Genomic DNA, 14462 nt, shown 5'->3' on the forward strand with positions numbered 1-14462 from the left:
GCTGGCTGAACACACACTCAGTCCCTTAATTAGGATTCTCTACTCTGACCCCTCCCTGAATCCGTAATATGATTCTCTGACATGTCTGGGTCAAAAGGTTTAATGAAGAAGCCAAAATGTGAGTTTTGGTTAAAGGATGATCATCATCTTTAAACAGAACCTTTGGTATCCACAGAAATATGCACAGAGCCAAGGACACGGATTTTCTTTTCAAAGAAAAAAAATTTTAATCTATTCCCAAAGCCCTAAATTACATCTTTCCTTAGCTTTAACCTCCAGGAAGACATTTTTATCTTCCCTGGATCATCCTCTACCTCCATATCCTCTCTGGAGAGTTCCCCTACATGGCTAAACCACATCTCTCCCAATGGTCTTTTCCATGCACTTCCTCCTTTGTGTGATTATTCCTACTCCATTTCCCACAGCCCTTTATTCTAGCACCTATGCATCTGTGAAGTAGTAGAAAGTAGCTGAAGTTCAAGCCTGCTCATCTGTTACTCACTCACTAGTCAGTCAGAGAAATCACATTAGTGGACTGAATGTGGTTTGCTTTAAGAAGCAGAAGAATGCTGTCCAGTAATGTCACAGAGGATTAAATTAGTCTCTTTCCAACTTCTATCCTGGGAGAGGAAAAAAAAAAAAGACATTATACTCAGAAAATCCTCACAAGTATAGAGGAGCCTTTTCTTATTCATTTATTTTTTTAAATTATTTTTTAAAAGTTATCTCTATGCCAATGGTGGGGCTTGAACTCACACCCTGACATCAAGAGCACATGCTCTACCGACTGAGCTGGCCAGGCATGTCCTCATTTTTTCCTATCTAGGAAAAAATCTCACAAATGCACAATAAGATTATTAATAGTGTTATCTCAGGGGAGTAGAATCAGGTAATCTTTATTTTTCCCTTAGTATTTCTATTAAAAAGATGTAGAATGTAAAAATAATTTTAAAAATTCATTAATTTCAATCAGAAAAAAATACAGTTTTTAAAAATCACATAGAGGGGTGCCTGGGTGGCTCAGTTGGTTAAGCATCTGACTCTTGGTTTTGGGTCAGGTCATGATCTCAGGGTCCTGAGATCAAGCCCTGTCAATGGGCTCCACGTGGGCTCAGCAGGGAGTCTGCTTCTCTCTCTCCTTCTGCCCCTCCCCCACTCATGCTCTGTCTCTCTCTAAAATAAATAAATCTTTAAAATAAAAATAAAAAAATAAAAATCACATAGAAGCCCTCACACAAATGCCACTCTTAACTTTTTCTGGTGTGAACTATGAAGATTATTATTCTTCCTTTCAGAATTTGGGACAAAAAATGGAGGTGCCAGTTTGGCTCAGTCAGTAGAGCATGTGACTCTTGATTTCAGGGCTGTGAGTTTGAGCCCCACGTTGGGTACAGAGTTTACATTAAAAAAAAAAAAGTTAAAGACAAGAAAGAAAAGGAAAGCCCACTTTCTATAAAAAATTAGCTTCCAAAAGACAGTAACTCAGAAGATCCCCTTAACTTTTGAATTCTATCACCCTACCCTAAAACCTCACCCTTACCTCATTCACAGGGGTCAGAGTACTGAACTGTTGCCTGTTCATCTATAAAATGAAATGACATGTATCATTACATTACAGGTCTCATGAATTCAAAGAAAAAATACTTCTTGAAAACTACTGCGTTAGCCCCTTTCAGAAGATCCCTATAGATTATGAGCATATTAAGAATTACAGGAAAGTTCCAAACACTAATACTGTGGTAAATTATTAATCACAGCAAAAATACTCAGAATAGTTAGTCCTTAAAGAACAATGGTCTGTATTGTTCTTTTGGTCTACGGACCACATCTGATAAAATATCCCTAGTGCAGAAGACTTAAGAATGACATATAATTAAATTATCATGTTTTAGGAGATCAAATAATGTAATTATGTTCTATTTGGCTTGGGGAGAAGTATTTGTAAAATTAAGAGCGCTATCATGAAGAAAGAGGCAGAAATATGTTGGGAGACACAGGTAGATCTCAGCCCTAACCTGGGAGGTAGTAGTCATAGACTGTGATGGTTGCTGGTTTCAGGTTAGTGACCAATACACTTTGGCTGATGGTGAAGGTATAGGTCTAAGTCTTCTTACTCAGCTGTGGGGAAGAAAGAAAACATCATATTAAAACTAAAGTGAAAATAGGGGTACCTGGGTGGCTCAGTTGTTAAGCGTCTGCCTTCGGCTCAGGTCATGATCCCAGGGTCCTGGGATCGAGCCCCACATCGAGCTCCCTGCTCAGCGGGAAGCCTGCTTCTCCCTCTCCCACTCCCCCTGCTTGTGTTCCCTCTCTCACTCTATTTCTCTCTGTCAAATAAATAAAATCTTAAAAAAAAAACAACTAAAGTGAAAATAACACTCTCTATGTGGAGGTTAAAAGACTCTTGTCTTGGGGGCGCCTGGGTGGCTCAGTGTGTTAAGCATCTGCCTTTAGCTCAGGTCATGATCCCAGGGTCCTGGAATCGAGCCCCAGGTAGAGGTTCTCCGCTCAGCGAGGAGTTTCCTTCTCTCTCTCCCTCTGCCCCTCCCCCTGCTAATGTTTTCTCTCTCACAAATGAATAAATAAAATCTTTAAAAAATTTTTAATTAAAAAAATGTTTTCTGCTTTTTTTTTATTCAGATGTGACTCCAGTGACTCAAGAAACATTCACAGAAGATCCTAGTAAGCTACCCTTTTTATTTCTGCTTCTCCCTCTGTCCCTCCCCCCAGCTCGTGCTCTGTCAAATAAATAAATAAAATCTTAAAAAAAAAAAACAAAACCTCCCTTAAAAAAAGAAAAACAAGACTTGTCTTACACAGATTTTCTGAAACCCTTCTACCTGCCCCCCTTCCCATGCCCGTTCTAAAGATCCTGGCTTCTGCTGACTTCCTGACTCTTTCTTAGGATCTTACAGCTCCCTGGCTCTTTGGTAAATTGATCCCTTCTGTTCTTGGTCTCCTCTAACCCATGGTTCCTCCACTAAAGTAACTGAAGTGGCCAAAGAAACAGAAACTTTCATTTTATTTCAACAGTTCTATGCTCCCTATTGGTTTTCTCTCTTCATTGCGGTCTCTGATCAGATAACATCTCCTCAGAGAGGCCTTCCCTGACCACTGTATTTAAAATAGTCACATTCTGGCCTACACATTTTTAAATGACATAGACGGCTTACGCTCCGCATCTCTTAGACAGTACCACCCTGGAGGTGAATAAGAGTATTTTATAGAATACCAGCGTGGAGGTAGAATTCATTTTGTGGTTGTGGACTCATTCTCTCCATTCCCTCATCCCTGTGTGTTTGACACTAGTGTACAGAGATGAGAAGAGAAGTTGCAAAGCTATATAAGCAATCAAGTTCTTAGGTTCACTTCTGAATACCTACATCTTCCAAGTAAATGTTCAGTATGTCAGTTCCAGATTCAACCTTCTTCACCAGAGGTTGTTGCAGAAGCTGAATAAAAAAAGGGGAAAATAAAACGGACTAAGATCCAGCCTTCCCTATCCCCTAGGGTAATATTCCAAAGTTCTTTCATGATCAAGGAAATAATATATACTGTAGAAAAGGTAAGAAAAAGGGCCAAGATTATTCCAGTTTCCATTTTATGTATCTGATGCACTTTTGTAGCCCCCTGAAACAATGCAATCACGGGTTGTATGTGTATACCACGATGCCCACTTCACCAGCTTTTTAGGGATAATGTTAAATGCAGAACAGACTTACTAACTGATTGGTGCCCTCCGTGGACTGAACCCGGAAAGCATCTTCACTTCTACAATGGTCATATTGGAAGAGCTGTGACTCCCTACATAACTAAGGGTAGAAAGGAGCACATCAGTGTGAACCCATTATTTTCCTTCTTAGTATACTCTGTATCTGCAACACACACACACACACACACACACACACACACACACTCAGCTTCTGTGATCCAGGTGCCCCCACCACCAGCTCAGCTTTTCTCACCTGGTATGGATAGCGAGCGTCAAGGATTAAGGTGGAATAGCTTGCTCACATCTAGCTTTTCCCATTTCCACACTAAGACTAAAGGTGTCCGCAAATTTAGGAGGGGGGATATGGTATTCCAGCACCATCTAGCAGGGGGAAATAGAGAACAAAATCACAGTTGGGAAGAACTTTATCGCACAGTCCAAACGATTCTCTTTACAAATAAGATAGAGAAAAGGTTCCAGTGGAGGCAAAGTTGCCCTCAGACTCTCCTTCCCAATGCATGCTTGTTCTCATGGACCACTGCTTACCTGCACATAGATGCAGCCCTGGCCGGAGGCCTCCAGGGTGTACACCCCAGGGACATTGGGCAGAGTCTCCTGCTGAAGTACCAACCGGTTGGCAGCCTGAATGTTGAAAGCGTGCTGGAAATTCTCAGTGGATGTTACAGCCAGGTTGACTTCCTCAGATGACACATAGGCAGTAGTGGTGTATTTGGTGAGAGCTTGGAGAGCAACTACAGTATCCTAAAGGGAACAATCGAACATTCGCTTACATTCCGTGAGCCACTGGCATTAACCTCCAACAACCCTATAAACTACACGTCTGGTGGTTGTTCTCCAGCTGGGACGATACTTCCTCTAAGTAACTAAGAAGCACGTTCACCAATGCTGTGGAAGCTAACATAGAAATCATATCTTGCCTGTACAGAAAATTGCTATCAAGCTAGTATTAAACATCTATAGGTCACTAGGGTATTTTCCTATTCATATGCAACCAAGCCTAGCTTCAGAATGGGCTAGGGTTAGAAGCAAGTGGAGAACTGTTCAGTATACAGTTTGCAGTTTCCTTATTTGGAGAGGAAACAGCAGTGACATGATAGCCCTAAAAATTGCCCATTCTTCAAAGTTATTTAGCTGTGTAATGATCTTCTATGGCACAGCTGGGATCCTTTCTTGCAAGCCAAGGCTTCCTCACCACTGTGCCATGTGACAATCTTTCTTCATTTGGGTATAAGACAGATAAACTGCCACTAAGAGAGCATGGCATCATGTGGTTGGAACTTCTCCATTCTGAAAACATGATTTATATACATTACAACTAAAGGAAAGACAAAAAAGAATGAGATGTTCAGAAAATTGTTGTATTTTACTGCTACGAGTATGTCTACCTGCTCGACACTTTGTACAGTATCTACAGAATCAAGGAACCCCACTTTTTCCTCTCCCAAATTAAAAAGAACAGTTGTATTTAGACATCATACTGTCATATAAAAATAGGAAGACAGGTCACCTACCCTGGGGAAGTTGTGAATCGGTGAGAGCTGTGCAGTTAACCATCTACAAACAACTTTTTTGTCTACTCTCTGTGAATGGGGTCCAAGGAGGTCCTTATTGCTCGAATATGTGGAAACAATTCAAGAAATAGGACCTCAGGGGTGCCTGGGTGGCTCAGTCGTTAAGCGTCTGCCTTTGGCTCAGGTCATGATCCCAGGATCCTGGGAAAGAGCCCCACATTGGGCTCCCTGCTCAGCGGGGAGCCTGCTTCTCCCTCTCCCACTCCCCCGGCTTGTGTTCCCTCTCTCGCTGTATCTCTCTCTGTCAAATAAATAAATAAAATCTTAAAAAAAAAAGAGAGAGAGAGAGACCTCAACATTAACTGAAAAACCCATGTAGGTGCCTTGTGACTTCTAATAGCTAAGGATTTTACTGAAAAACAATTTTGACATATATTGTCACTGAGTGTTCTAAACATTTCACCCACTGCTTTCTAAAATTGTATAACATAATTATTTAGGGCTCAGCAAGAAGAAGAAAGTCCAAGAATTTCCTTGAAGTAAGGAAGCATAGTACCATATAATTAAAAAAATTCCAGTTAAGTCTTTACCATATTCAAGCTCAGTGCTCTTGACATCTTTACCAAACACTGTATCAATTAAAATCTATTCTGTTTCCAGGTCTAATTTACATGTTACATCCTCAGTGAAACTGGCCCTAATTTCAATAAGTCAGAATATAATCTTCACAAGTGAATTGGACATGTATTTAATACCATTTGCAGAACAAATGAATTAATGATTACTCTCTTCATGATCATTTAAGACAATTTTTATGATGGTATTCGAATTCATCATGCAATTCTACCTTTTTTCCCTTACTGCCACCCAACTAATTCAATTTCTCCTTACCCCTAACCTAGGAAAATGAAAATAGTGTCCTTATCTCTTCAAATCCAGTGTCTTCCTCCTCTAAGTCACCCCCTACACCAATAACAGGTCAATCTTTCTGAAACAAGGTTAAAAAAAATTAATAGCTCCTCAGAATTGGGCAAAATGTTGAGTCTGATATGAAAGGGCCTTCATGGTATAAAGCTGCCTTAACTTTCTAAACTGAAGTCCCATTATGCTTTAGCTAACCCAGTTTTCCCAACAGTCATTCTATACTTTTGCAAACTGTTGTCTCTGCTCAAGCCATTTCCTCCTCCTTTCAATAGCTGTCTCTCACAATCACACATACCCTTTTATTTTATCTATCTAATCTAACCTATTTTTTAAGTAGATTCTTCACCCAATGTGGGGCTTGAACTCAGAACCGCAAGAAGAGTCACAGGCTCTACCGACCGAGCCAGCCAGGCATCACTACATATCCTTCTAGATCTATCTCAAATGCCATGCCCCTGAAGACTTTTCTCATCCTTCAAGTTGATATAAACTCTCTCCCTTTTGAAATGCATTATTTTGTACCTTTTGTATCTTTCTTATGTTATATAACCAAATCCTGCTCTGTAATTATAGAACTTTTCCTAACTTTACTTCTAGTTTGTAAACTTTTTATTATTTTTTTAAAGATTTTATTTATTTATTTGACAGAGAGAGAGAGAGAGAGCACAAGCAGGGGGAGCAAGAGAGGGAGAAGCAGACTCCCTGCCGAGCCGAGAGCCAAGAAGCGGGGCTTGATCCCTGGGCCCCAGGATCATGACCCAAGCCAAAGGCAGACACTCAACTGCCGAGTCACCCAGGCACCCACTAGTTTGTAAATTTTATTTAGAGTAAAGATTATATATCTTATTAGCTTCCCAATACATTCAATAGTAGAAGTAAATCAGTAAAACCTTGCTTTTATGCTTCCAATCCCATAATTAGCCTCCTAATCTGTTAATCTATAATTTAGCCATAATTATATATGTCCTATTCACATGTAAAATATTGATCTCAAGATGTCTCATACTCTAAAAAAAGAAAGAGCATTAAATGTATATAGTGCTATATATGTGTTCATACATCCCAGTGTTATGAATCTTATTATTTTTCACATGCTTTTTCTCCCTCCCTATAGACTTATAAGTACCTTCAGGCGCCTGGGTGGCTCAGTCGTTAAGCGTCTGCCTTCGGCTCAGGTCATGATCCCAGGGTCCTGGGACCGAGCCCCACATCAGGCTCCCTGCTCTGTGGGGAGGCTGCTTCTCCCTCTCCCACTCCCCCTGCTTGTGTTCCCTCTCTTGCTGTGTCTCTCCCCCTCAAATAAATAAATAAAATTAAAAAAAAAAAAGAATTATAAGTACCTTGACCTAGACGTCAAGGGCAACAGCTTTGTTTTGTTGTTGTTGTTTTCCTATCTCCACAAAGGACCTAATCCTACCTGATAAAAAAGAATGGAGTTGGCAGTTGGAGAGGAGGCTATTTACCTGAGTAGAAGAGAAGCCCCCATATGCATTACGTTGCTTGGCCAACCAAGCCACTATGGCAGTGTCCTTGGCAATCTTTTGAGTCAGGCTGGCTGTGCTAAGCTGGGCCAGTAATACATATGCTGTCAGTTCCACATCTACAGCCTCAGGCTGAGACCAAGGTCTGGCATCCACTGACGGAGCAGGCTTTGGGCTCCAGTGAATGGACTCTCCTATGGAGAAAGAAGCATAATTAGGAAGGTCTTAAAAGGAAATGATTTCTCGTATTCAATTTGTAAATGCTGCACCTTAGAGCAGAGCAAGTACCAACCAAAAATTAAGCATGAGTTAGAAAAAAATATTTCTCAAAATCTTCTGATATATTGGCCATAATGTTTCCATAGGGATGTGTGTGTAGAGCGATACATCATTGCCCAAGATGAAGCTGAGAGGATCAATAAATGCCTCCAGCAATTACATGAAAACCACTCTTGTTAATTTATAAATTCTAATGCTAGTGGAGATAGGTAAGTAGGAACTTATAAGAATCTTATGTGTTTGGGGGCATTTTTTTTTTTGGCTTATAGAATTTTAAGTCTAATTTTTCAGCCTTTATTTTACTTAATTAAAAGTTTAACTTTTTTTTAAAGATTTATTTATTTATTTGGGGGGGGGCTTGTGCAAGTTGGGGGTGGGGCAGAGGAAGGAGGAGAGAGAGAGCACGGAGCCTGACACCGGGCTCGATCTCACGACCCTGAGATCATGACCTGAGCTGAAACCAGGAGTGGGACCCTTAACCAACTGGGCGTGGAGCTTGCTTAATATTCTCTCTCTCCCTCTCCCTCTGCCCCTCCCCATCCCCATCCTTCTCTCAAAAAAAAAAATAAGCTCTAAGTTTCCAAGTTTAACTCTTACCCCATCAATCTCAGTGATCTCATATCAAAGAACTGTTAAAGACCTACAAAAGGGTGATTCTACAACACCCATAGGTCTTCTGACTAGCTTCCACCATCTCGTTCCTCTCCATGCTAAAAGTATAACAGTGCCTTTTAAGGACTTCCATGCATTTTCTCACAAAACTCTCAACAATGATCTAATGACTTCACAACTCTTCCTAAAAGGAATCCTATATATGATAGAATTTATGTGGGACTATGGAGACTAAGGGAAATTATAGATAACTCACAGCATATTTTCATAATTTCAAAAAACTCCTAACATGGCTAACATACCTGAGATGATAGCTTGCTGGTCTAACTTTCCGAGAAGAGCGTTTCTGATGTCCATCTCCCCAGCCAGAGAGAAAGTATAAGCGAGGAGGGCTTGTGTGTAGAGGCTGGTAGTGGAGGAAACCGAGCCCCTGAGGCACTGCAGACCCTGACTCACCATCAGGTCCTGGAAAGTGAGAGGAAGAACTGAATTCATAAGGCATTCCTTGGGAAATGGGAAGTGATAAGGAAGTCATTATATCCTTTTTGAGTTTACAAGGGTGAACAGGGATTAAAAGTCGGTGAATTAGGGACGCCTGGGTGGCTCAGTCGGTTAAGCGGCTGCCTTCAGCTCAGGTCATGATCCCAGTGTCCTGGGATCAAGCCCCGCATCCGGCCCTCTGTTCAGCGGGAAGCCTGCTTCTCCCTCTCCCACTCCCCCTGCTTGTGCTCTCTTGCGCCCTCTTTCTGTCAAATAAATAAATAAAATCTTAAAAAAAAAAAAGTCGGTGAATTCCTCTAGAACGAGGTGCAGAAGGAAGGATATAAAAAGGAGCTAGACGGGTCATGGTCCTGGAGTCCCGGGATCGAGTCCCGCATCGAGCTCCCTGCTCAGCGGGGAGTCTGCTTCTCCCTCTGACCCTCCCCCTCTCATGTGCTCTCTCTCTCTCTCATTCTCTCTCTCTCTCAAATAAATAAATAAAATCTTTTAAAAAAAATAAAATAAAATAAAAAGGAGCTAGAGCCCCCCCCCTCAAATAAATAAATGTGTGGTCTTTCCCATCTCCAGCAATGCCGCTGTGAGGTACGCCATCTGGGAAAGCTCATCACCAACGCCGCCCTAGAGGGTGCCGGCGAGACTCGGCCAGGGCGGCAGCCAGCACAGTGTATGTAAGAATTGTGTGCAGTTTGCAACATTGTGTGCGTCCCCTCTGAATGGGTGGATTACTTCAACAAACGAGGGGATAAGGTGAAAATCTCTTCTTCTCAGGTTCTTACTGAATCTGAGCCTCCTCAAACGGACATCCTCTCAAGAAGGACCAGCTTATTCTCCAGGAGAGATTAGGTGACACCTGCCCTGTTTAATGCCTTTCACAGAAAGATATTAGCAAGTTTTTAAAAACAGCTAATCTAAACTGTCATCCTCATCCTATAGTAAGAAAACACAAACACTTGAAAGATTAAACGGCTTGCTCGAGATTACACAGCTAGTAAGCAGCAGGACTAGGGTGTGAACGCATGGCGTTTAACTATGGAGCTCCTGCACCACACCACTAACCTTGCTACACAGGTGATGGGTTTCTTAAAAGACTGGCCAGGTCTGGTAAGAAAGCCCTGGCTTGTGCTCCTCCCAGGTGTATTTCACACAGTGCGTAAGAGGAGAGAGCCTTGGAGGGCACTGATAAAATCTTGCATAAGGAAAACTAATGAATTCTATACAGACTTTTTTTTTTTAATGCTCAAGATTTTTAATCCAGGCCCGGGAACAGCAGTGTAAATGATTTCTCTAGTAACATACACACAAATCTTTCTTTCACTGGGTATATTCTGAATTGAACAAATTCTCTGGAAGCATCAACACCTCACCCTGTGTTTGGGAAGGAGGGTAGGGGCAATGTAGTGAACAGGCCAGAGCAGGGCCTCTGGAGTCCAGTGGCTGTGGTTCAAATGACAGTCCTTTCATGCATTAGCATTCACCTTGGGCAATTCACTTAATCTCTGCACATTAGTCTCTTCATCTGTAAAATGGGATTAATAATGACATACCAGCAGCTAGCTCATTAATTTGTTGTAAACATTAAATAATATCAAATAAACGAAGTACTTAGAACAGTGCCCGGCACATAGTAAACCTCTTACAAAAAACACTGGGCTGCCTATCAGTCCTCCCCAGAGCAGATGGGCTTGCTGCAGATTTAGGGAGATAGTAAAAAACCCAGAGAACTAGTCCAGTGGTTCTTACACTTCCATGAATATCAGAACCAACTCGAGGGCTTGTTAAAAATACAAATTGCTAGCCCACACTCCCAGAGTTTCTCAGAGTAGGTTGGGGTAGGACTGGAATTTGCATTTGAAACAAGTTCTCAGGTGCTGTTAATGCTGCTGATCTGAGGACCGCACCATGAGAGCCATGTGCCAGTACACATTCCCATTCTACAGACATGGAAGCTGAGGCTCAGACTGGTTAAGTATAGTGACCAAGGTCATCCGAAGCCAGGCCTGAGACCTGAAGAACACTGACTCCCAAGCTTATGCTCTTTTCATTCTGCTCAGTCAGAGGTGCAAAGTCCTCCCAGACATAGTAGTGGGTTGAAGGCCCGGGGGCAGATTTGCACCTTCATAGCTGCGTGAATGAGCGAAGTTCCCACATTGGCGTAGCAACTGCTGGGGAGCTGGTTTACTGCCATCCACTTGAGAGCATCTTGGATATTATTGTCATCAATGAAGATGAATTCTTGAGCTTGGCCAAAGCATTTGGTGACAAACGCTGTCAGCCTATGTGGGTAAAGAAGGAAGTGTGGCATGAAGGGGGATTTCCCAGCAAGGGTACAATAGTTCTACAGTTTATTTTGGTATAGTGTTCCAGAAGGGGATTAAGGCAACATAATGCCATAGGAGCCTAGAAAAGGGAGGTCTTAATGGGCATTAATGGGGACAAGAACTAGGGAAGCACAAAGTCAGGGAGAAGGGTGAGGGGCTTGACCATACGTGAAGCTGAAATAAACAATATTAAAGAGGTAGAGAGGGTGGATATAAGAAGGAATGGGGTTAAGAGGAGAGGTAGAGGAATAGTTTCATAGGCCCAGGAATTATGTTCTGGGGTACACTGAGACCTGGGCAATATTACCATGTGTTTCCATCTCCATCCTGCTCCCCAAAGGCACTGTATGAGCCATCGCTGTGTTTGTACGTTAGCTCCTTCTGGTACCCTGGGAAGCCAGATATGATGTTAGATCACAGGGACAACTTCAAAACACATGCTTTCAAGGCTTTCAAGGGTGCGGAACACTTCAGGGGGAATTCACCTGTATCTTATTAAACTATCATTAGGCTCTAGAGAACGTGTCCAAGAAGAAAAGATTGAACCCACTCACCTAGCTTCAGGAAACCCACTGCCCGAGACCTGATTTCCTCAGTGAGCAGCCTTGCCTTCTCCAGGTACTGCAAGACGTAGATTATGGGAGCAAACAAGACCATGTTCTGCTCCCCACAGCCGTTTGGCATCTGTACCAGATTGTTCTAGGTTCTGCAGGGCTGTGCCCATAACGTCTCCTGAGATCCAAAAGGAGAGAGAGAGTGATGATGGTAGAGAGAAGAAAGAAGGAGCCCTTGTGAGTTACTGTCATTCATTTAACAAACATGTATCAGCAACCATTTAGTTGAGTACCCACACTGTGCCTGGGAGACAATAAGTCAAATACAGTCTTTACCTCAAAGGATCATAATCAGAGGGGCAAACAATGACAGAACACTGCAAGTAAAATTCATTATAAACAATTACAATATAGCACTATAATACTGGGTTCGTACAAGGTGCTAGAGTACACAGAGAGGTACATAGGCTACCTAAGGCAGTTCAGGACTTTTAAGAAGACATGTCACTGGGGCTGGTGAGTGACCTAACAAAACCTGCAATACTTAGACTCAATCTCTAAGTCCTCCGCTGCTTATAAATACATTATCTTCCAAAGCACCACAATCCTGCCACCTGGCTACTGACCCATCCATATATTTATTTTATAAACCAGTAAGTCTGACATAAGTGACCCATTAAGATCTGCACTTTAGCCATCAAGTTAAACTCAAATCTATAAATACGTACTGAAGGTCAACTATTTGGCAGGAACTGTACTGGGACCAGAAGTAAAAAAAGACATGGCCCTTATCCTCAAGGAGCCCACAAGGCAGTGTGAAAGACAGACGTAGACAGTGAGCTATACTACAATAAGATGAGTGATATATGACAAGTATGAATCAAATACAGTCCAAATAGAGAAATTTTAACCTGGAAGGGATCTTGGTAGGGGATAAGAATAAAGAAATAATCTAACTCGTCCAGGGCTCCTACTATCTGCTAGATATTATGGTGGAAACTTTATATTTAATTTTTACACCAATCCTGAGAGGTAGGTTATCATTAGGTGTCTTGCAGAAGGGGGAAAAAAGCATCAGAATTGTTCACTTATTTATTAAAGGTCACGTGGTTATCGAATGGCACAACTTGGATCCCAACCCAATTTGGTATGATTTTCAAGCTCAGGCTTTTCTACTCAATCCCTCTCCTTGCCCAGAGGAGTGAAGTGTCCTATCTGTGTAAATATGGTTTTATCTTCCCTAACTATACTCAAACACATAAATTCCTCATTTTTTAAATGGCTGCTACAAACACTGTGTTTCTCCTCCACTCAATTTATAGACCACCTGAACCTAAATACGCACGAAACTTCACTGATCTTTAACTTCCTCCTGTCCAGACTCCTGTTTTTAACTATCATATACATCTAATCCCACATGTACTGTTACCTACAGGGTATATTTGCCGACTATATAAAATAAGCTCTTCTGTCACTTCTAATCTAACACGACTTCCTTCAGATAGGTCCACAGGCCCCAATCCACTCCATGTTTTGGCAGATTTCAGCCCCACTTTTTTTCTTTTGAGCAAGAATCTCTGGCTATTTACCCAGAACCGTAACATAAGCCTTGCTTGAATCAGGAACAACATCCACAGGGATCTCTAGGGAGATGGACTCTGAAGCCACTTGTCCTGTGAGAGGCAGAGAAAAGGAGAAAGTAGAGAAGGTGGACATACTGTGAGTTCAAGTCCAAACCATAGAAAAACTTTCTATAATCCAGGGTTTTCTGTACCCAGTGCTTTCTGTGGGTTGGAGGCAAAATTTTTTTAACCTGTTCATAGTGTTCTCTGCTGAAAATAAAGTCCCAAAAAACCCATAATCGTGTTGTAGGTTTTTTATTCTTCATCCTGTCTCTCAGCTAATTGGCCCTATTAGGGGATAGCACCCCAGACTCTCTCCTACCCCTTCTTTGCTACGTATTCCTCACCTGGCCTACAAAAATCTCCTGTTGCCGATAGGGATTCTCAGCACCAACCCCTCTCTGCATTCACCCACCTTTTGGGCAAAGCAAGGAGCTGTATGTCTTCTCCACAAGGACTCCCTCAGGCTGACATGAAGAGAGACAAAGGGTGGAAACAATGCAGATGAATGTCAGGGCAGATGGCACTGAAGCAATAGGAAGGGGAAGGGAAACGGGGAGAAGGGGCCCTCCCTGTGTCCTCAGGGCTTCTCAGAAATGGAGAGAACAGAGCTTCTCTTAGAAGCTCAGGAGAACTCCACTTCAATGCAGGAATGGGCCTATCAGTAAAATTCTTTCTGAGCAAGGGCTAGAGCTAAGGACAAGTTTAGGAAATTCCTAAGAGGCAGGATCGACAATGGGGTTCATAATGGGATAAAAAAGCAGTTAATGATGATATTAGAGACTTTAATAAGAGAAACTAACATTCACTGAGTGTACCAGGTACTGTATCAGGCACTTTCATAGAGCATTGGAATGGGTTAAGCCAATAATTAAGGGCAGAAAGGGGCTACAGAAGAAGGAAAGTGAGAAGGTGAGTTACCTGACT

General features: G+C 42.0%; 1 protein-coding gene across 1 annotated transcript in view; it reads right to left on the reverse strand.

The window, feature by feature from the left end:
- Positions 1-249: 249 nt before the first annotated feature.
- Positions 250-14462, reverse strand: part of A2ML1 (alpha-2-macroglobulin like 1) — a 34055-nt gene continuing 19842 nt past the window's right edge. Inside the window, 16 exon segments of the mRNA XM_027594240.2 lie at positions 250-620; positions 1541-1582; positions 2016-2118; positions 3384-3452; positions 3723-3742; positions 3745-3812; positions 3966-4093; positions 4259-4474; positions 7632-7843; positions 8843-9005; positions 11155-11314; positions 11667-11748; positions 11914-12055; positions 12057-12091; positions 13503-13586; positions 13951-14002. Of these exon segments, the coding sequence (XP_027450041.2) occupies positions 1542-1582; positions 2016-2118; positions 3384-3452; positions 3723-3742; positions 3745-3812; positions 3966-4093; positions 4259-4474; positions 7632-7843; positions 8843-9005; positions 11155-11314; positions 11667-11748; positions 11914-12055; positions 12057-12091; positions 13503-13586; positions 13951-14002 (1575 nt within the window). The 3' untranslated portion in view covers positions 250-620; position 1541.

The sequence above is a fragment of the Zalophus californianus genome, chromosome 9 (assembly GCF_009762305.2).
Source record: "Zalophus californianus isolate mZalCal1 chromosome 9, mZalCal1.pri.v2, whole genome shotgun sequence".
Taxonomy (NCBI): Eukaryota; Metazoa; Chordata; class Mammalia; order Carnivora; family Otariidae; genus Zalophus; species Zalophus californianus.